Below are 23,179 nucleotides of genomic sequence, written 5' to 3'. Positions count from 1 at the left end.
CCCCTCAGTCTCTGAGTGTTGGAAGCTTACTTCCCAAAACTCTGTGCTAATGGTATTTGGAGGAGGGGCTTTTGAGGGGTAATTAGGATTACATGAGGTCATAAGGGTGGAGTACCCATGATAGTATTAATCAGTTTTGTACAAAAAGGAAGAGAAACCCAAATGAGCAAACTTGCTCTGTCTCTGCACATGTGATACCCACTCTATGATGTAGCAAGAAGGCTTTTAACAGATGCCATGACCATGCCCTAGGACTTCCCAGACTCCAGAACCATGAGATACACTTTACTTTATAAATATACCTATCTGTAGTGTAGCGACAGAAAATGAATTAAGACGGGGTTCTTAAACAGGACAGGCTAAGTTGGCCCCAGAGCTGGGTGCAAGTCAGAAAGCATTAGGAAGAATAATCAAGTCAGATAGAGTGGGCTTCACCACCCCTGATCTCTGAATGCCACTTGTCTAGGAGTGTTTTCCAACTGGCCCCCCGATTCCTATCTGATGGCCTAACACTGCAAGGATGAACCACTTCACTCCGAGCCTACCCTATCCCTATGCTTTCCCTCATTTTACCTAGAGTCCATCCTACCTTCCATTGATAACACCCAGGATCCAGAGCCACATGGAGCAAGGATGTCCAAGTCACACTGTGTTTTCTCTTGCAAGTGACAGGTTACAGAGAATCTTTTCATCCACAAGTTGAAGTGGAAACTATAAACTCAGTAGCGGAAGAATTTAGGGAGTGACTTTGGATATAGACATGTCCAGTAATCTTGTCATCCAGAGCTTGTCAGTGAAGCCTGCCTGCCTCCAGCTCAGCTGCCCACTAGGGCATGTCCTGGTGGCTCTAGGCTGCCATCCCAGTCACTTTGTCACTCTAAACAATTATAGAATACTCCTGGAACACTAAAGTCGGAGATGAGTTATTAATCTAATACTTACGATCATTCATAGTCTAATTAATAATCTGAGGGCTGGTACTAGCTACTGCTCATTTTTGCAAATACGGTGCTGGTGCTGGAGAGTAAACGCAGGCCTTTGTGCATGGCAAGCCAAGCTCTGCCACATCCCAAGATTTTTTTTTTTTTTTTACCTTCATCCTCCTTCTGCATGTGTGCATTGGCACTGATTGTTTTTTAAAGTCCCTCTTGAGTTATCTTCACAGCCCTCCTAATCATGCCATGTTCACTTGGGTCCAGGTTGTTTGAGACTCACCACTTTCTGAATGTTCTTAGGAACAGAGCATTCTGTAAACATTCTCATCTGCCCCATAAGCATATGTATGTGGGCTCCTCAGCCACACCTCTGACTGCCCAGCTCCTTAGAGTGCTTAGGCAACTTATTCTAGCTTCCAGCTCTTCCAGTTGTCTGAATGCATGTGCACCAATAGTCTCTAAGCCCAGAGTAAACTGTTCGTCACCTATTCTTCTGGTGTGACCTCTGTCCGCATTCGAACTTGTTGTTGGTTAAGTTGGCTTCTGGAGGGGACTGGAAAGATGGGTCAGTGGTTAAGGGCACCGGCTGCTCTTCCAGCACCCACAGGGCAGCTCACAACTGTCTGTAAGTCTAAAATCTGACACCCTCACATAGATGTACATGCAGGCAAAACACCAATGCACATAAGATTAAGTTGGCTTCTGGCTGAGTCTTCCCCAGTCTGTTGTAAGAGTAAGTGATTCTTTGAAAAGACTTGATGTTAAAACCATTTCCTATGCTCGATGGGTAAATGTGGGAGAAGAGTAGAGGCTGCTCACCCTTCCGTACTGGGGCATCTCATCCTTTCTGCCCATCAGATTCTCAGTGCCCAACCTGTGCTATCTCCTTTACCTCCTCCAACACCCTTGAGACAGAGGGATTTTTGTCTCCGTTCTACAAAAGAGCAAAGAGGTTCCCACAAAGATCAAGTAGCTTTGTCAAAGTCAAACTACTAACAAACACCAAGGTGCATTTAACTCTAGAACTTAGGTTTTCACCCGTACTGCCAGAAGGCTCTTACTCTTCAGATGGAAGAACCATGGTACCATGGTATGAGCTTTTTCCCAACTGCTCTAAGAAAAACAAGTCAATTAATTACATTTCTGCATATTTTTCTCATTTTACGATGAAGTATAACATAATTTGAATATTTCCTACCCCATGAATAATTCCATTGGTAAATTATTCTGCAAAATGCAAATGATGCAATGAGCCCTCTTTGAGTCCACAGTTAGCCTGCCAAGACACTCTGTGCCTGGCATCCCTGATGCTGACTGATGTTGATGTCTCACTGTGGAACTCTGAGTTTACTTCTGAGTGGAAAACCTGTTGGCATGTGATGTCTCTGAGATGCAAAGTTCATTAAATACTCTATCCCATACATTAAATCCCTAGGCTAACCCAGAATATGCATAGGATGGGGAGCCAGATTGGAGTTTGAATGGTACCCAGCATAGCCTATCTCTGAGTAATTCTTAACTCCTCTTGGGCATTGTTTATGAAGTTGAGAACTCAGGGCACAATATGTCATCATATGTTTATAGTGTATAATGAAGAGAAGCTTCAGGTAGCCAAAAGAAACAGCAGGCTTTTTAGCTGGATTTTCCTCTGTTGCTTTCCTGACTCATGTTGAAAGGCTTTTGTTTCTAATCAAAGCAACAAACAGTAAGGTCACTTCCTTGTGATTATATGGCAGCGGAAGATGTCGGGGGCTTTGGGTCCTCACTTCTACCGGTTTGTAGTTGGAGGACACAGGCACGCACACCCCACAGCGCTGAATACATGTGTCCTGTGTCCTGCGCCTCCTCGCCAGTCCCTTTAAATGAGCCTCGATCATGGATTGGAGGTAAGAGGAATGTCTCTGACCATCAGATTACAGGCAGGCAGTGTCCTGGAGCATCTTGAACAAAATGTTAGACAGGTTTTAATGCTATATGGGGGGAGGTTCCTGTAAGCAGAACATTTCAGAAACCAACAGTTAGGAAACAAAACTAACAAGGCACGTTTATCTCTCCATGTTTTCAAGGAGTTGCTCCTTATTAACTCCTGTTGTGTAAGGTCCTGGAACAATATCCTAGCAGAGACGGTCTAAGCCCGTCTTTTGGAAGGGTTTCCTGATTGTCTTGCCTTCTTTAAAATATTGAAAAGGCTGGTTTTCTGGCTTTCTTTGGTACTTCAGTGATTACAGGATGGTGTCGTTCCAGGTCACTGTCAGCCTCAAACACCTACTGTTTTTCTATTCTTTCTTTTCTCTTAATTATTTTATAATTTGAAAGATTCAAGCTCCTTCCTTCACTTATCCTGGAAAGAGCAGTGGAAAGGATAGCTGCTTACGGCAGAAATGCTTTTGATTTGTAATTGTTAATCACCTCATCAGCAAGATGGGGTCCCTCCATTTTTGTCTGGAGCTTGGCAGCAGTGGTGCAAGTGTCCTAGAACTCATTAGTGTCCTTTCTGAAAGGACCCTTTGATGTGTGTGCCCTGCTCTGCCTAGGGAAAGCAGGGCGACTCACTCAATCCTGCCCTTCACCTTTACGCTATTTCTTAGCAAAGCTTCTGTGTGACCAGAATTCATCAGCTCACAGAAGCAACCTCGGAGATGTCATTTTTGTAGATAGCTATCAATTAATTAATATACTCTTCCGATTTGTCAGAGGAAGTCTTACATCCTTATTAAAGGGAAGCTTTTTGTTCTTTCCCCCTTGTAATGTGGTTATGGTAAACTCATTAAAGACCAATATCTTGTGTTCAGCCTTTCTTCCTTAGTCAGTTGTTGGCAATGGGGGAAGGGAGGGAAATCTGGGTAGACTTCAGAAAAGAAAGGAAATTATCTAATGCAGTGGAGTGCAAAGCTGGGGGGGGGGAGCAGAGAGGGAGGGGGGATAGGAGGAAGTCTGTGGAGGAAGTAGGTGGGGTTGGGTAAAAGGAGAGAAACCTTAAAGAAACAAACATGTCACAGTGGGGATCGTGATGGGACCTCCAACCATAATAGAACACAATAGTTTGGCCATAGAAACGAGCCATCTGTCTCTAAATCGGTGTTTGATTTCTGAAAGCATGTGTTATTATCTGAAATCCAGCCCTGTGGTCTGGATTCTGAGAGCGGCGTTATAGTGACTCAGGGGCTCCTGTGACTTGATTCACATAAGAGAGTCTCCTTGCAAAGTAAAGCCACCTTGCTCTCAGTCCCTTTAAGAGGTCAGAAACGAACTCATACATGGCTATCAAGCTTTGACCTTCCAGTCTCCGTTCCAGAGGGCAGTTTGTTTTCCAGCCTGCTATTTACTGGGTCCCCCCATCTGGAGGCTGAGGAAGGTGTTACTGTGGAATGCAGGATAGGCAGGAAGGTGCTTTGCCCTCCCATGGAGAGTCTGTTTGATAACCATCAGAATATGGGGAAGTGGGGAGACAAACACCACTAGTTTAGGAAAACTATATACTCAAGCCATGAAGTCCTTAAGCTGGAGTTAGGCCTATAAATCACTTTGTCCAGTCTCCACATCATGTGACTGAGGTTGAAGAAGACCAACTCTCCCTCTCCCAGTAGCTACCAAATGCCAATCGATTGTCAGCCAGCAGTGGGATGGCAAGTCTACCTTCTGTCCTCTATGCTGGGATTCTGTCTGGCTAGAGCTTGTGCATGCTGTCACAAGTGCAGTGAGAGCCTATGTGCAGCTGCTCTGTTGTGCCTGGAAACCCCTTTTTCCTTGATGTTATAAACTACCTCTGGCTCTTCCAGTCTCCTCTCCTCCCCACTCTGCTGTGAAGATCCCTGAGTCACTGACCAGGCAAGATTGCAGCAGCTAAAAACAAACAAACAAAACAAACAAAAAGCAAAAACAAAAGAAAGAAAGAAAGAAAGAGCCGGGCGGTGGTGGCGCACGCCTTTAATCCCAGCACTCGGGAGGCAGAGGCAGGCGGATTTCTGAGTTCGAGGCTAGCCTGGTCTACAGAGTGAGGTCCAGGACAGCCAGAGCTACACAGAGAAACCCTGTCTCGAAAAAAAAAGAAAGAAAGAAAGAAAGAAAGAAAGAAAGAAAGAAAGAAAGAAAGAAAGGGAGAAACAAAAAAAAAAACCCAGAATGCTGTCAAGCCTAAAGAACTGAGTTCAATCCCCAGGCCCACATGGTAGAAGGGCAGAACAAACTCCCACAAGTTGTCCTTTGACTTCCACACATGCATCATATCATGCCCACACCCTCATGTTTAGACACACATACCCATACTCATTACAAATAAATACATTTCAAAATAAAATACAGAAAGTGGAAAGGTTTTTCTCCAAAGATTGTACCCTGACAAGGGCAGAGCATAGCCTGGAGTCCAGATCTCTAAATCCCAGCTCTGCTTGCTGCTGTCCACACTGGGGTTCAGAGGCATCTGATCACTCTGCCCAGTCTCCAGCATCTGTCTGCCATGCAGGAAGAGCAGCTTCTCACGGAAGCATCTTGGGACAGAAATTTGAGAGCAACATTACAAAGGTGGTCTTTGTTTGCTTGTTTGTTTTATTTTGTTTGTTTGAGACAGGGTTTCTCTGTATAGCCTTCACTATCCTGGAACTCACTTGGTACACCAGGCTGGCCTCAAACTTACATAGATCTGCCTGCCTCTGCCTCCATAGTGCTGGAATTAAAGGAAGGCGTGTGGTGACACTGCTCAGCCCAAAGGAGGTCTTTTTAAGAGCAACTGCTTTCAGAAATCTGTATGCTGATACAGAAAAGTTCCCGAGAAACAGGCTCTGGCCACAATGAGAGGTAGCACTGGGTAAACAATGAAAGCGCTAAGAAACTTGAGCTGGAGACACAGCACGTGCTTTTCCTCTCCTTGCTTCAGAGTCGTCCTTCTTGCAGGGTTCAGAAATGGGACTAGTGCTGAGGCTCCTCCATCGCCTCTCAGAAAGTCTCCCTCTTGGTCCGAAACTGTTTGGTTTACTTCCCTGGCACCCCTGTAAATGGAAGCAGCATATGTCTCTATGTTTGCTTCCATCCCCCTTTCTCTTTCCTTCTGTCTCTCCCTCCCTGCCTCCCCTCCATCTCTCCCTTCTATCTTGTTCTCTATCAGTTTTTTTTGTTTGTTTGTTGTGGGTTTTTTGTTTGTTTTTTTTTTTTTCTTTTTAGCTAGAAAGAAAATCAGGTGACGAGAATGACCCAGGTTCCTTAGAGCCAGTAGCAGTGTTCATGAGACCAACAGAGTCCAGCGAAGTTGGGGATGGAGAATTGCTGCACTTGTTAACTGGAAGCAGAAGTTGGGGTTCTACCTATAAAGAAATGAGAACATGTGGGTTATGACTATAACTATTCCAACTATTCGTTGTTCCTTAGGTCAGACTTCTATAAAAGTCAGCATAGTGTGGTGAGATGTACTTGTAACCACAGCTACATGGGAGGCAGAAGCAGGAGGAAGAGCCCCAAGCCCAGAAGTTCACAGCCAGAGTAGGTGAAATAGTGAGGCATTGTCCCCCAAACAAAGCGAGAAACAAGAGCATCGGACACTTGGCTAGAGATAGCTTAGCAGTTAAGAGCACTTGCTGCTCTGATAGACGACCTCAGTCTTATTTCTGATAGCCACATGACTGGTCACAATCATCTTTGTCTCCAGTTCCAAAGGATCCAACAGTCTCAATGAGCACCAGGCACACAAGTGATATATAGGCAGATATGCAGGCAAAACACCCACACACATAAAATAAAATTAAATAAGAAATATAAAACCACTCCTCCACTCACCTATTTCCTAGATTCTTTCTCCACTCGTACTGTGTCAGGCTTAAATTAATAAAGATGAGTTAGGTATGGCCATAGAGTCTTGGAAGCCTCCAGCAATTGGAAGGACAGCCAGCCACTTACCCCAGCACTCTCGGCCACTCGCCCAAGCTTTACTGTTAGTTCATTGACTACTCACTTAGTGAGTATCAAAGCTGATGACTTGAGACGTCTGTGATAAGTAGAATTTAATTAATATGATTTTAAGGTCGAAGGATTACACTGACTTTTGCACTAACCACTGGATTTGAGTCATAAGAATCATGCATATTTAGAGAGAAATCAAATCAGGTCGGTTTGGAAATTTTGATTTTGATGTATGCTTGTCCCCCCACCCCCCAGAAACAAAAAGAAAGAAAGAACTGAGTGCGTGCAGTTAACAGCAGTGTGTGTGTGTGTGTGTGTGTGTGTGTGTGTGTGTGTAAACCCTACCTTCCCACTCTCACTCTGAACAATCCCTTTGAGATTTTGATGGAATGGTTAAAACCCATTTATAATGTTGAGGGGGTAGAGCTGCTTCCTGTCTGTCATTAACGATGTGCTCTATAGGTAGGTGGTGAATACTGTTGCTTACACAGTATTTAAATACAGTAAGTAAAAGCAATAATGTAATGAAGACATCCTGACATGACCAGAAGAACCTGTATACAGCAGATGGGTATTTTTTTTTTTTTAGGGAATGCAATGTTCATGTTTACATGAATAAGAATCATAACATAAGTGGTCCCTTTGAATCCATGTGTGTTTCTGCTGGCATCTTGCCCTTGTCAGAGCATCCATCTTTCGGCCTTCTGTCCTTAGGACACATTAGACCACTCGACCCTGTGGACATTTGTCTGGATTCGCTGGGCAGACAGGTTCACAAATAGATGCAGGGAAGGGAGTTATAGAATGTCTTTTGCAGACTTGGTATTGGCTTGCGGGTAAATGGGGAGGTATTTGCATTTTAAGAATGTGTCTTTCCTCCATGTTAAAGATCTGAACCCAAAACAAATGGGACGAGGGTTCTAGAATGGTTTTCAGGAAAGAATCTTTTCAATACATTGTGCTTCTATTGTGGGAAATGGGATCTTGCAAACTCATCTTAGCAGTGTAAAATACTGGGAGGCCTCTCAGCCTGGGGTCTGCTGACTCAGACTGACTCTTCCTGAGAAAGGTAAGGTACTTGGCCTCCATATGTGATGCCTGTGAGTCTGCTTGCCTTGTCTAACAGAACACCTGAGAGTGGATGGTTTATCTTTAAAATGCAACAAATAGGAACTGTTTCTCACTGTGCTGGAGGCTGGACCAAATTTCAGGGTGTCAGCATTTGACCTTGCTGTGAGCATAGACACCCTAGCTGCCTTTCTCCCAGACATCCGTCCATAACCCCTGTAGCTCCCAGAGAGTTGACACAAAGTAAGCTGTGCTGTAGACTTGCAAGTCCTCCTTGTAGCCACAGGATAAATTTATGGCTGTACCCAGTATCTGCCTGCCTCCATCACCCTTGGGATATAGACCAGGCCAGGCCAGGTACTACACAGTGTGGAGTACCTTACCCCATGTAAACAGTAAGAGTCAGAAAGTTCTCCAGAGCACAAGGGTCTGTCTCTCTCTCTTCAGGACTTCTGTCATGCATCATAGAAGTTCTTTCTCTCTGACACTGGTAAGGACCTTCTTACTGCATCCTCACATGGAAGAAGACAGAAGACCAATCTGTCAAGTTAACCTAACCCTGCATGAAGCCTCCTTCATAAGGGAGGAATGGGCCTGAAGCCTCGTTACCTTTAAAACACCATCCGTTAATTCTTTCACTGAGGGAGCATCCAGAGCAACCTGATGCCCCAGAAATACTACTACCCTCTTTTGAATGCGCTTCAAGTGTAGTGTGCTATAAGTGACCAGGACTCTGGGGAAGGTGTTTTGAATCTGAGAGCAGGGACTGCTACCTCCCTTCTGCAGCTATTTATATTGCTCCTCTGAGAGGAGAAATCATACCTTTGGTAAAAACCAGGTCCAGAGGTAGCCATACTTTCTTGGTACAGAGAGAGCCTTGTGTTGCACTGAGAGTCAGATCACCCTCGTGGGACCAGAGAACGATTGTTCAGCTCTGCTCGCCATGAAAACAGCCATCAGCTTTGGCAGATTTATCTGTAGATCTGCAGAGATTTTATAATCATCTCCGTATTGGAGTTGGGGTAATAGAAGTTTGCTCAGATAACTATGCCCATGCCAGACGCCCCTTGAGAGGTAAACACCCTGCTTCGTTAGACAAGTACTAAGGTCAGACGTGAAACATTTCTTACATTTCTTGCTTTGTTATACTCATTTCTTCCTCTTTTTAAAATACTTTTAATTTAAATGTATGTATGTATTTAGTGTGTGTGTGTGTGTGTGTGTGTGTGGTTTTGCCTACATGTGTGTATCACATGTCTGTAGTGCCCACACAGGTCAGAAGACATTGGATCCTCTGGAACTTGGATTACAGATGGTTATGTGTCACCATGTGGGTGCTGGGAATTGAACCTGGGTCCTCTGCCGGAGAGGCTAGTGCTCTTAACTGCTGAGTCGTCTCTTCAGCCCCATTTTCTTTTTAAAAGAAATAACTGACCATCTCATGATACAGTTACTTATTTCTTTATTTACTGCTGTCTGAGTTGGGTCATATTGCATATCTCAGATTAGACTTGAGTTCACTGGCTATCCCAGGCCGGTCTCTAACTTCTCACCCTGTTCCAGCCTCCTCAGATGCTATGATTAAAACAAGGGCCACCATCTGAGCTCTTCAAATGCTTTACATGACAAAAGGACTACGTTGCTCTCCCAGTTAATAGGCAAGTGTGTGCCCTCCTTCTGCAGGTGTTTATAGAGTGGCTCCTTTTGCAAACAGCATGCTGCAGGTTTGGGGTTCAGTGGTTAAGCAGACTTATCTTGTCCCTGGAGGCAGGTAGCCCAAAGTGGGACAGCAGCTGTGTGTTTAAACCTTTATCATGCAGATCAGGAAACCAGGAAACAAGCATGTGAGGTCAGCTGTCCACAATGGTGACATTAGTAAGGTGGGGGGGGGGCAATCTGTGGATCTTGACCCTTTTCGAGGTCAAATGGCCCTTTCACAGGGATCACCTCAGATCGTCAGACAACATAGATATATGTGTTATGATACATACAGTAGCAAATTTACAGTTACGAAGTAGCAACAAAAGCAAATTTGTCGTTGGGAAGTCACCACAACAAGAACTGTGTTAAAGGATGGAAATATTAGGAAATGTCAGGAGCCACTGCATTAGCAGAATGGCCAAGCTGGATCCTAAGCCCCTGCTGATCAGTATTTGCCCATAAGCATTCCACAATAGTTCCTATGGGAAAATGGTTTTGTGGTGTGTGTGTGTGTGTGTGTGTGTGATGTATTCATGTGTATATGTTTGTTGGTGCACATGGATGTCTGTGCATATGCTTGTGGAGATCAGAGATTGACACAGGTATCTTCCTTAATGACTTTCTTGTCTACTGAAGCAGGGCCTCTCAGTTGAACCCAGCCAGTCTAGCTAGCCAGCATGGTCTCCCCGGCCTCCACCTCATGTGCACTGGAGTTACAAGTAGGTTACCATGCCCACTCAGAATTTACCTGGGTACTTCAGGGTACAAGCTCAGGTCTTCATACTTGCATTGTGAGTGCTATATCCACTGAGCCTCTCCCCAGACCCCCCACCCCCACCCTTTGAGATAGATTCTCCTACCAATTTTGGAGATCACCAATTTGGTTAGATGGACTGGCCAGTAATACTCCCAAATTCTCTTCCTTCCCTCCTCCCCAACACTGGGATTCTAGATGCACTGTCACTGTGCCAGACTTTTATGTGAGTACAGGGCATTTAAACTGAGGACCCTCCTGCCTGTGAGATCGTTACCAAGTGAACCATTTCCCAGAAAATAATTTTTAATCGATTTACTTAACGTCAACATAGCTAGAACCAGTCTCCAGCGTGCGTTTCCGGAGGTAGAAAGAAGATGGAGTAGAGAAAAATCCCAAAGGAGACCTTCATGGGTACAGCACAGACAGAAGATGAAGGAAAGTGGGTACAAAATGAAGGGGGAAAGGGATGAGATTGTGTAAAGAGTGAATGTGGCTGAGATCAGCTCCGAAGCTAACTTCACCCTTTTCTCAGGAAGACTCTCCCAGACTTACATGGGATCTGAAGATGTGGAGAGGTATTCTTCAGGGCGAGCTGAGCTATTTGAGATGGACACAATGCATATATTGGGAGCAGCCAGCCTGGAAATGTTTTATTTAATGCCCTGTCCTGTTCCAGCAATGTCCATCCCAAGCCAACTGTATTCATATTTTGGAGGTCTGTAGAATGGTGTTTTCTTAATGGCTCATGAAGCTGCATGTTCCCGTGGCCATTTTAGTCCTTAGTAATGATCTTGGTGGATAGTAAAGTCTGGGAACTGTGCTCGAAGCTATGTGCGCCTTCTTTGCTTCTGTCATCTTTTACATCTGTCAGATAAAAAAACAAAACAAACAAACCAAAAAAAAAAAAAAAAAAAAAAAAAAACAAAACAAAACCAAGACTTACAGGAATTAAGTGATTTGCTCCAAGGTCTCATAAGCTGCTGTGAGAATCTGTGCAATTGACCAGGCAGGAATGAAGATATTCTAACTAGAATTGTGTATGCCTCCCTTTGCCTATCAGGCAATTGAGACAACGGAACCCAAACAATTGGAATTTCCCCAGAAATCTTATCCTGGGAGATTAAAAAAGAAAGAAAGAAAGAAAGAAAAAGTCTGGAAGTCTGGTGCCAGACAGACAGGGAGCCTGTCTCCCAGAAAGAGGTTTCATGTTGTTTTGATAACTTGTCAGACCCCCTTGCAGGAGGGACTGAACTGAGGCAGTAGCAATGGGTAGACCACACTTTGGCCCGGACTACTTGGTTCCGTATACCTTTAACCCAGTGTTAATGCTGGGACCATTTGATACAGTTCCTCATGCTGTGGTGACCCTCAACCATAAAGTGTTCATTGCTACTTAATAACTAATTTTGCTACTGTTAAGAATTGTAATATAAATATCTGATATGCAGGATAGCTGATATGTGACCCCTGTGAAAAGTCATGATACCCCCCCCCCAAAGGGGTTACAACCTGTAGGTTGAGAACCACTGTCTTATCCTCTGTTTAAGCCTAAATCTTGTACTAGGACCCTAAAGATGGGTATGGGGGTCACTGGCTCTCTTTCCTCCTCTTCCCCCATGTGGCCACACTGGAAGAATCTTCTGTCAGTTTTTCTTTATTATCTAACTTACTTACATGGCCTACTGAGGATGGGCAGTCAAACCTCAGGGATGGCAGGGTCAGACTGATTGTAACAAGTCTGGTACACCAGTCTTAGACACCTGTTAGCCTGGTACTTCCCCCTATGCTGTCATGCCTCCCCACAAAAAAACGCTTCATACTTTACCAGAATAACACTGCTCCAGAGTTAATCATGAAACTGAGCTTAAAACTTAGATTTTACATTAAGTTTCACTCTCTAGGCCCCAACAGTTAAATCCCACAGCTGGGGGTGGGGTGGGGCGGGGCATGGAAATGAAAGGAAATTGAATAGAACACCGGGTACCTTCCCCTGACCTGAAGCTGCTTTGTAAGCATGTCACAGTTACTGGACCACAAAGATACTGAACTAGCTTGCTGGCTCACTGAATTGGTCAGGCTGACTCAAATAAGGGGACTCTATCGGAGAGGCGTGGGATGCGGGATGAGTGTGTGTTCAACTTTAACCAGTAAAAGTTTGGAAGGAAGAACTGGAGGCCGGATCAGAATGGTGTTAGCATTTATCAGGCACTTACTATGTACTTTGGTATCTATAAATATTTAAACCGGGTTTATCATGAGTACTCTGAGTCCCTTACTAACATTCACATCAGTTTGTTTAACAGCCTTACGGAGTTATTACCACAGCCTTTTCCTCTTCTTTCCTTTCACCTTTGAAGCTTGTTTATAAAGAACAGCATTGCTAAGAGATGATTCACAGGCGTTACACGTCACTCAGTGCGATCCAGTGGTTCTTTGCAGCTTGCATACTGTTCTCCCATTTTGCAGATGAGGACCAGTTGTAAAACTTCCTAGATTGCTTCCCTCTTTCCCATCATTGCCCACCCCCAGTCTCATCTCCCAGTAGCTAGACTCATCTTATATAAATGTCCCCAGATTGCCTCCAGCAGCTTTGCTCTGCGTGTCATAAGCACCACAGTCTCCACGGCCTAAGTGAACATTCTAGCCCAGTGGCTTCAGACTTGAACATGGATTGGAGTTAGAATATGCGGGAAGCCTTGTGGGAAGAGGTCACAGATGGATCATGAGTGTCTGTGATTGTTTTGAGAGAGGGTCTCATTTTTCCCAGGTTGAGCTTTATCTTCATGGGTAGCCAAGGGTGTCCTTGCATGCTACCTGTAGGAGGAGCTAAGGTGGGAGGAGTAAAGAGAGGAAGAGGAGGAGAAAGGAGAGGAAGAGGAAAAGGAAGAGGAGGAGCTAAGAGAGAGACAGAGAAAGAGAGAGGGGAGATGGAGGCTGATGTTCGCTTGTCTATAGCAGTCAAAGGTAGTTGGCATATCTAGGTTGGGTATTGGGTTACACCTCCGATTGTAAGGATATCTTGTTATTGATCATTACTAAATATATAAGCCTTTGGATAATCTAAGCTTTAGAGTCTCATCTGTACTGAGCCCATGTGGTTGTTGGGATGGTCCGGGCACTGCCCAGCCTTGCAGAGACAGCATGGAAGATTGGCAGAGCCATCTCCCACGCTGGTGTCTTGTGGGTGGCAAGGCTGGTGTCTCTAGCTGGCCATTTCTAGCTGTGGCAGGCACGTGGTTTCTGGCCAAGCAACATGGTGTCTGAGCTAGGTAGAGACGCCGCAGCCTACACAGTCGACTTGACTGGCTGCCGATTTTTAAGTAATTACTACAACATCTACCTGCTGAGTTGCATCCCCGCCCCCAACCCTGACTTTCTAACTATGTGGTTGGTCCTGTGAGAAGCACTGGTGAACCTCTCATGACTCTTGTATTTGCCCCTCTCCTTGTAGGCCATGCTCCTGCTACACTTTCAGCCATTGCTTTCTTAAGCCAGTGGATCTCTGTAGGTGACTTGAGTGCCAAAGAAAATAAACATTGCTTCTTGAGGGAGAGAGAAATAGTTGAAACCTTACAGAGCTTAGTTCTGCCTTAGAGATATAGCCTGTGTCTGTGGTATTAAAATTTCACATGGATGAAGTATTTAGGGGGCAGGGAAGTAAATTTTTTAAAAGATTTATTTAATTATTTTATGTATATGAATACACTGTAGCTATCTTCAGACATACCAGAAAAGGGCATCAGATCCCATTGCAGATGGTTCTGAGCCACCATATGGTTGCTGGGAATTGAACTCAGGACCTCTGGAAGAGCAGCCAGTGCTCTTAACCGCTGAGCCATCTCTTCAGCTCTGGAAAGCAAATTTTCTGATGGCTACAATGAGGTTAAAAAAGAAGGAAGGAAGGAAGGAAGGAAGGAAGGAAGGAAGGAAGGAAGGAAGGGAGGGAGGGAGGGAGGGAGGGAGGGAGGGAGGGAGGGAGGGAGGAAGGAAGGAGAAAAAGGAAGGAAGAAGAGGGAGAGAAAGAGAGGGAGAAAGAAAGAAAAAAGAAAGAAAGAAACCTTGTGCAGTAGTGTCTTAAACTAAGCAAGTTTTTGTCTCATGGCCTTTGTACGTCTTGGTTTTCTCTTTCCGGAATGTTCTTGTCTCAGATTTACCAAGGCTGAGTCCTCAGCACTACCCTCACAGATTAAATGTCTGCCTCCTCAAGCAGCCATTTCCTGACTGCCCTGCCTACAGCAACAACTCTCCCACATCTCCCTGCTTCCTGTTTGTGCGGTACTTGCTGATCTGAAGTCGTCCTGTGGGTTGGTTTGCTTGCCTCCTTCACTGGGAAGCAGGGCAAGCGTGCTGTGACTGTTCAGTACATGTGTCACTGTCGAGTCCCTAGACTATTAGAAAGTTCTAGAAAATGAGAACTTGCTGTTATTTGCGAGGACATGAAGGTGTGTTTGTCTCACAGCACATAGAGAAGTGAGGCTGAGGTTTGAGCCCAAGGCCTGCCTCCCTGAATGATGATGCCTGGGAGAAGAATGACATCATAGTTACTGGGCTTGAGGATGACTATGGGCATCTGATGGTCATTTATGGAGCCAAGACTTTCCCAACATGTTTCCAAATTATTGAAAGTGTTTTCTCCCATGACTATCACAAGAAGGAATAAGGGGAGTGAGTGTAAGACCCCAGTAGTCTAGGATGAGGCGGACTGGGACTCAAAACCTTAATCAAATCCCCAAGGCTGTACATCCAGCAGCTGAAGAGAATGTAGAGCCATCCTGTTCTCTTGTCTTCCCCCCTGGAACCTGACCATGAGTTTGTTACACCTGCCTGTACCCCTTCACCTTCAGAGTGTGAGCCACCACATTCTAGAATATTTCCTTCGCCTCAGGACAATCTTTGGACATAGATGTAAAAGGCTCTTTTTTGGTCTCATCCCTATCCCAGCCTGAAAAGTAGGGAGGTTACTTAAAATGGCATAACTCAACGATTCCTAAGTTAAATATATAGGTAATTTCTGGTCCCTTTATCTGTGGCGTGAAATTTAGTTGTCTGATATTCATCTGCCTAACCAAGTATCTGATCATTGTATTAGACTAAGAGAAAGGCCTGGATCAAAGTAGGTCCACTCACTAGAAAGGAGTCGGGGGAGCAGTGCAGAAAGCAGGCAGAGCATCCCACGTTCCCAACTGCATGGGAATCAGGTCTGCTCATGATCAGGAAAAGAAATGAAGCAGTAGCATCACATTCAACGAAAGAAGAAAAACATCCTCACTGTCCGGGATGTAATTTTAATAAGCAACTTCCTAGTACGTTCGCAGCAGGAATTTCTGTAGCAGAACTCAGGTTGTCTGGCACACAAAAGGAAAGAGCCTGCAGCTGAACAAAACAGAGAGCTCTACAGATACCTGATTCCCCGCCAGAACATTCATGGGCTGCAGGGACAGCATGGCTCACTGGTTCCTAGTCCTGGCTTCCGTGACACGCTTAGCCTAATCCACATGATGAGAACATCTGTTTATTCAAACAAGGCACTGCAAGGCTGCTGAGGTGGCTTCGTGGGTAGAAGCATTTGCTGCCTTGCCTATCAACCTGTGTTCCGTGCTCAAGACCCACAGGATAGAAGGAGAAAACTGACTCCAGAAAGTTGTCCTCTGACTTCCATCCATCTGCTCTAGCTTGTGTGCTGGTGTGCAGACACGTGCCTGAGTGCATGCTCACACATGTGTGTGTACATGCATACGGGTATACTCACAAAACACACACACACATGATTAATAATGACAATAGTAATAATAAAAGTTAAAAAACACGAACAAATCCCTTCTTGTGATAGAATTCTTTCCTGCTTCAATTTGCTTGCCAGGACTTTTCCCACCTGTCCCAGGGGCTGTCCTAAAACTGTTTGGTGCATTTATTTTCATTGACTTCAGAGTCATAAAAAAAATGAGCCTCTGAGCCAGCCAGATCCACCCTGACAGGCCACTGCTGATTGCTGAAAGCACACCAGGCAAGATCTACATCCATTCACTTGATTTCCCCCCAACCCAGGGTTCTCAGTTTTTAAGCGGGTCTCACTACGTAGCCCAGGCTTGCTCCAAGTATGTGCTCCTCCTGCCTTGCCTGAGTGCCAAGACTACATGTGTGTTCAACCACACCAACTCTGGAATCGTTTTACACTTTTTAATTTCCATTCAACTAGCAGGACAGAGTGGATTTGGGTGTTGCACATGAGTTGACATATATAAAGCTACATGTTTTTCTAGTCTAACTCTGCCACGGATTCTTTCAGTTTTACTGGTGGGCAAGTACATGAAATCTATTCAGTACTGAAAGTGCCAGGTTTAATACAAGGCTTCACAGCTTCTGGGTTTGAATGCTAATTCTAACTGGAGATAAGTTCATTGAAGTTGTGTAGTCTTCTGGTATGGTTAATTTTAGTGTGTGGTATTTTTATTTATTTCCAAGTCTCTGTGATAAAGGAAAAAATAGTTTCAATATGAGAAAGGAACAATTGCATACCGGAGCTGGCCTATGTTTTAGTTAGCTTTAACTTTACTATTTTAGAGAATTTTATAGTAAGACTGCCAGATCTATAGAAAGAGTGCCCCACCCCCACCCCATCCATCCCAGAGCCTGACATGGTCTAGCTGTGGAACCATAAGGAGAAGTCATGTCAAAGCAAACTCACTTGGAAAGCAGAACTGTGACTCATACAGTTCGAAAGATAAAACTGTAGCCATAGTATTTTGACTCAGGTTACACCTTGGGATCCTGTCTCAAAATGAAAACTAAACCAAAACAACCCCCCCCCCAAAAAAAAAGCCAAGTCTGGTGACACATGTCTGCAACCCAACATTTGAGAGAGTGATAGGGAAAACTAAAAACTATAGAGACTTCAAGGACAGCCTGGGCTACATGAGGCTGTCTTAAAAAGAAAACAGGAACCAGGTACAGTGTCCCATGAGTTTAATAGCAATACTCAGGAGGCAAAGGCAGGCAAATCTCTGTGAATTAGAAGTCAGTCCAGTCAATATAGCAAGTCCCAGGCCAACCAGGGCTAGAAAGAGAAGAGGAGGCAGGGAGGGGCAAGGTGGGAGTAGATGGTTACATCAAGGATCTACTTGCTCCATTTTTCCTGAGGCTTGAGGGCCCAAGAGAATAGCCTGCCTCTCACCCAGCCCATGGTCTTTGGAAGCATCTATTCTAAAGCAGTCCATGGCTGATGAAAAATGATTTATTATGTGAAGGGACAAGAAGAGCGTTAGGCTCACAGGTAGTATAGAGTAAAGTCGGGCTTAGCCCCAAGCCTCTTTACCCTGGTTCTCTGTTGACATTTTGAAACAAGGTCTCACTGTGTAGTTCTAGCTGCCCTGGAAGTCACAGTGTAGAATAGGCTGGCTTCGAATTTACAGCTGTTTTCTTGGGATTACAGGAATGCACCAACACCAGCTACTCCAGCTGCTGCTGAGGTTATTTCCTACAGTGCATTAAGCCAGTGGTCCTCAACCTTCCTAATGCTACGCCCTTCAGTGCAGTTCCTCGTGTTGTGGTGCGCCACAACCATGAAATTATCTTCATGGCTGCTTCATAACTGCAATTTGCTACTGTTAGGGATCATAATGAAAGTAGCTGATATGTGACCCCTGTGAAAGGGTCATTTTGACACCCAAAGGGGCCACAACCCACAGATTGAGAACCAACGCACTAAGCAAAGGTCTATCCATTTTACAGCAATTCCTTGGAGTGAGTGGGGTATGACTCGCCTAGCATTGCCAACCAGGTGGCCACAGGCCAGGGTCAGACATTCCAGACCTGTGTGGCTAAGGAGCTGCTTTTCTCCCTGTCTGCCCTGTCCTAAATAGCTAAACGGCTGAAGCAAACCCCAGCATATGTTTTCACCTGGCCAGGGTGATCAGAACTCTGAATTACAGGATGGAGTGACTGCAGAGAGCGTGCGTGATGCATTGCCTGATTTCCAGATGTGCAGAAGGGACCATGGCCACAGCAGCCCCGTGGCCACACCCTGTGCCTCCCACTTTAGAAAGCCACACCAGGGGAACAAGTGTCAGCATGGGGCCATGTTGGCCACAGGGGAAAATATTTTGTTCCCTGGATACAGCCCTATGTGTTGGGTGAGATTTCCTCTCCAGAGGCGGAGGGAGGGAAGTGAGAGCAGGAAGGAGCAGGAGATGTGGGGAGAAACTTGCCAGCTCAACAGAACGGCAGGGCTCGTGAGAATGGCACATGCTCTGTTTTGCTGCTCAAGGAGAAATCCTAACTATCTTGTAGCGGGTCAGCAGGTCACAGCCACCTTGGTTTCTAGGGGAAGATCCCGAGGGACAGCAGCAGCCAGCTGTTTGGAACCTGACAGTTCCATAACTAAGGAATCTCATGAGTACATTCAAGAATTTTTTGGATTTTTGTTTGTTTGTTTGTTTGTTTGGTTGGTTGGTTGGTTCGTTGGTTGGTTGGTTGGTTTGGGGGTTGTTTGTTTTGTTTTGAGACAAGGTCTCTTGTAGCCAAGGATGGCTTCAAACTCCCTGTGTAGCCGAGGATGTCCTTAAATTTCTGGTCTTCCTACCTATCTGGGATGGTAAGCATGTGGGACCACATCTGGTTTATGTGTTTCTGGGGACGCCAAACTCAGGCTTTTGTGCCTGTTAGGAAAGAATTCTACCAACCAAACCGCAGTCTCAGATCCACAAAAAAAATTTCAAAGCAACGAGCAAAGGAAGCATTGAGTGACTTATACTGTAGAACAGGGTAAAATCTCAGACCAGGAGCCAGAGATGGAAATGGGGTTCATTTGTTCATTCATTAATTCATTCATTCATTCGTGTATCTTGCACATGTTGCCTGGCACCTACAGTGAGCTGGGTACTGCGGGAACCAGCTCCGGATGGGGTCCCACAAAATCTCTGGCTTGGCAGAGAACAGGGTGCGAACAGCTGCTGTCTCTATTGCTGCCTCTGTCCGAGGGTGGTCCAGGGTATAGTGTCAGCAGGGAAGGTCCACTGCTGCCTGACGCCCACTCTGCAGCAGAGAGAGGAGAACCCCGAAGGCGCTTCGGGAAAGCAGTTGTCTTCTGAAGTGTTACAGCTCTTTGTTAAGCTGGAAGGTGCCAGCTAGGTTGGGGGGGTGGGGGGTGGCTCTTGCCCAGTGTTAACAGCGCTTGCTGAGTCGGTGAGGGGCCCCGACTAGCTGGTGAAGAGGGGAAGATCCACAACAGAAGGTCTCGAACAATGGAATGATTCTTGCGTGCCTTTACTTCTCAATTAAGCTCAATATATACAGTTTGGGGTGGGTTAAGGTTTTAGCAGCAGGTAATCCCATTGGCTTGGTCTGAGATTTTGGGGATGCCTCATATGCATGTGGGGAGAGCCTGGGGCACTATTCCTACATGACCCGATGGCCATAGACCTCTCTCTGTGGGAGGGGCTGTGAAGGGCGGAAGCTGAGAGAGCCAGGGGCCCAGGAACAGAGCTGAACACCTTCAAAAGCTCTTTCAACCAGGCGCCTGGCTGTCTCTCATAGCTCAGCGCCCTGCAGGGTACCATTTAAAGGGCTCAAAACAAAAAGCCAGTGAATGAGAGACCGTTTTTTTCCTCATAGAACTTGTATAAATGACAGAGCATTTGACATGGGAGTACGCTTTCCCTTGTCAGAAGCTTAGCAGTGAGCCTACCCACAGATGCAATAAGACACATCTGTGCTGTTGCAATGGCTTGTGTTTACCAAGATTCATGCCCAGCACAAAGCCACCCTGATGGCAGGTGGGACTATCATTGTTTGAAAGATTTTTTTTAAATCCTTCAAAAGTTGAATTTTAGTAAGCTGTGGCCTAGACATGGGTGTGTACATCTGAGTTTCTGGCATTTAACACTATCACGTGGTCTCGGCAGTGACCTGCACATCCTGAAGATGGAGACCACCACTACAGTGTCCTCAAGAATACCCCATGCTATTATTCTGTGCTGTGCTGGCCAAGGTTTTCATATCTTGCCCTCTAGGACAGGGGCACCGACTTGTGGCGTTTGCCAGTCTTCGAGATGGAGATGCTCTTACGAGGTTGAGAAGAGTTGAACCAGAGTCTGTCACTCCTCTCCAAGTTCAGTGAACATGAATGCACTCAGTAGTAGAGGGGTCTGTGGAATGTAGGTGACAGGGTAGTGGGGTATTCCAGATGCTTTTGCCTTGAGCTCTTCATCTCACTGTTCTATGTGTGTACTTAAAGTACATTTGACATGTACTTTAAGTGTTACTATTTGGCCAGCATGAGGATGGTCACTGGCTTCTCAGGCACTGCTGTGACTGGTCCCGTCACAAGAAGAAAGGCCTTGTCTTCTCCTAACCTGTGGTCTTCCGGCTTCTATTTTGTTTCATTTCACTAACATTTAATTCCATGATAAAACGTCAAAGGGACTCCACAAACCCACTTAAAAACAGAGCCTACATGGTGACAAGACATGTTCGTGACTGCCTGTTGGTAGCTTCTAGACTGAGAGGGATGTTTCTTCTGTAACGATGTGAGGCTTGGGTCCTGAGGTTCTTGTTTCTCTGGACTGAGGCAGTAGTGTACTGGCAGGCACTTGCCTGGTGAGTGAAAGGCCCTGGGTTCCATTTCCAGTACAAAAAAAAAAAAAAATGCAAGCAAGAAAGAAAGAAATGGGTCGGGGGAGATTATTTTTCTAAAAACCCAAATGTCCTTAACTTTTCCCAATTTGGTAAACTTTTCTAAATCCTTTGCCCCAGTATATTTTTTACCAACTAATTCAAGACAGGCCAGGACTCTGGCTCTAACATAGTCTGTTTTTATTCATTGTAAGTCCCCTGAGAACTCCTTCAGCCTGTGTTTGCTCGTGGATTGCAACTGAGAAGCGGAAGCAGAGTAACTGAGATGTGTGCTCAGAATGGGGGCTGAGGGGGATTGGGGTCCTCTAAGTTTTACTTGTGTTTCTGTGTGACGTAAGTGATCTGTTTGCCCTGCAGCAGCTCAGAGTCAGGCTGGCTCTGCTTGTTATACAGGCACGAAGCAGTAGCCAGAGCGTCTGTACGTCACAAGTACAGACATTCATCTGAAAAGCCCTTCCTGGGACAGCCCATGTCCTTACTTTTTAAAGTTTTGAAAGATGCTCTGCCCATGCCTCTCCCTATTGGCTGTTTTTCTCAGGAAAGGAGAAAACAGTTGGCAGAACTAAAAGTTTCCAGACCACAGGCTGGCTGCTACCCCAATGCCAGAATTTCTGTTTTCTTCAATTCCACTGTGGAGGGCAGCTAACCTGTGCTGCAGACCTGCTGCATCTCGCCTTGGTTACGCCTTGGTTATGCATTTGTGACTTATATAGTTTCCAGTATTTGTGCCTTCCTCATTTTTTTCATCTCTTTCTTTCTTTTTTTCTTTTTTCTTTTTTCTTTTTTTTTTTTTTTTTTTCCTTTTTGGACACATTGATACTATACCACAATGTCTAAAAATACGGCCTAACCACTGGTTTTCAAGAAAGAGGAACTACAGGAATAACCTGAGTGACCCTGTGGCCATGAACTCTTGACAGTGTCCTCTGGGCCCTCATGAGGTACTGGTTGCAGGAACACCTTCATGCCGTTTCCAGGGAGGAGACTGTTCCCACCATACCTCCATCTGTGAAGTTACAGCCCTGGCCTTTGCCCTTTCTTGTCATCTGGTGAGGCCCTTGTTGAGTTGGCTCATTACCTGTTGGGACCTCAGTGAGTTACTCTCAAACTCTCGAGGGTCCAGCTTTCTAACAATAAAAGAGAAAGTTGAAACTGTTTATTTCATAGGGTGCTTGGGGGAACACAGTAGGCAAAAGGCATGTAAACATACATTATGTAGGTAGGCCTGAGGACTTACCTGAGCCTGACTTTGATCCCCACAACACCTTAAAAAAAAGAAAACAGCCATTCTTGAGGCTGAGTATAATGTCCCACACCTTTAATCCCAGCACTCTGTACTACAGAGACAGAGACCAGTAGTTCTCTGTAAGTTCAAGGACAACCTGGTCTACATAGTGAGCTCGAGGACTACACGGAGAGTCCCTGTCTCAAACAAAACAACAACAAAACATGTATGTCAACCCATACTTGTGCTCCCAGGGCTAGAGACAGAGATGGGTAGAACCTTGGGACTTTCTGGTCCAGCAGCCTAGCCTAACCTGGACACTCCAGGACAGTGAGAGACTCTGTCTCAAAAAACCAAGGTGGACAGCATCTGAAGAACCAACCATGCCTCGCCCTTGTCCTTCCTCTGCGTATACACATGGGCACATGTACCCAGGCTCACACGCACATGCAAAGAAGCATGGTGTAAAGTCCTGTGCGACTATGTGATGGGGAAAGTGAAACTGAAACAGTCTAGGGACCCAAGGGAATTAATAGGAGTGAGGGGGTGGGGAGGGGAGGAAATGGGAGAGGGGGATGTGCTGAAAGCACATCATCTACTTGCATGAAAACAACCTTATGAAAGGTGGTACCATGCATAACAAATACTCCACTTTAAAAACAGTTTATAGGGGAGGACCTGGGAAGAGTAGGGGGGAGGGAGAGGATGTGTTCAAAATATATTGTATGACATTCTCAAAGAATAAATAGAAGCATTCAATACATAATAAGTAGGTAAATAAACACACTCGATACGAATAAGCTATCTGCATATGTTAATTGAGAGTTAAGGAGCTCAACTCTGAACTGTCTGGTAACAATCATACAAAAACTAAGCGATGGACAACAGCTTTCGCTGGCTTGAGGCATGGGGCCGCTTCAAACGGTGTTTGTGGTACTGATGCTGAAACTCAGTGCCTCTCATTTCCTCAGCAAA

The 23,179-nt window shown here is 45.3% G+C and overlaps 1 protein-coding gene across 3 annotated transcripts in view; it reads left to right on the top strand.

Moving 5' to 3' along the window:
- Frmd4b (FERM domain containing 4B) overlaps positions 1-23,179 on the top strand; it is a 326,911-nt gene that overhangs the window by 160,943 nt on the left and 142,789 nt on the right. The window contains exon 1 of one of the 3 annotated variants that reach the window (XM_076940161.1): positions 2,719-2,821. The exons of the other annotated variants lie outside the window; for them this stretch is intronic. Within the exon in view, the coding sequence (XP_076796276.1) occupies positions 2,798-2,821 (24 nt within the window). The 5' untranslated portion in view covers positions 2,719-2,797. Of the gene's footprint in view, positions 1-2,718; positions 2,822-23,179 lie in introns of those variants that run through there. 3 annotated transcript variants of the gene reach the window in all.

Source organism: Arvicanthis niloticus, chromosome 9 (assembly GCF_011762505.2).
Source record: "Arvicanthis niloticus isolate mArvNil1 chromosome 9, mArvNil1.pat.X, whole genome shotgun sequence".
Taxonomy (NCBI): Eukaryota; Metazoa; Chordata; class Mammalia; order Rodentia; family Muridae; genus Arvicanthis; species Arvicanthis niloticus.
This window is presented reverse-complemented; position numbering and strand designations above follow the sequence as displayed.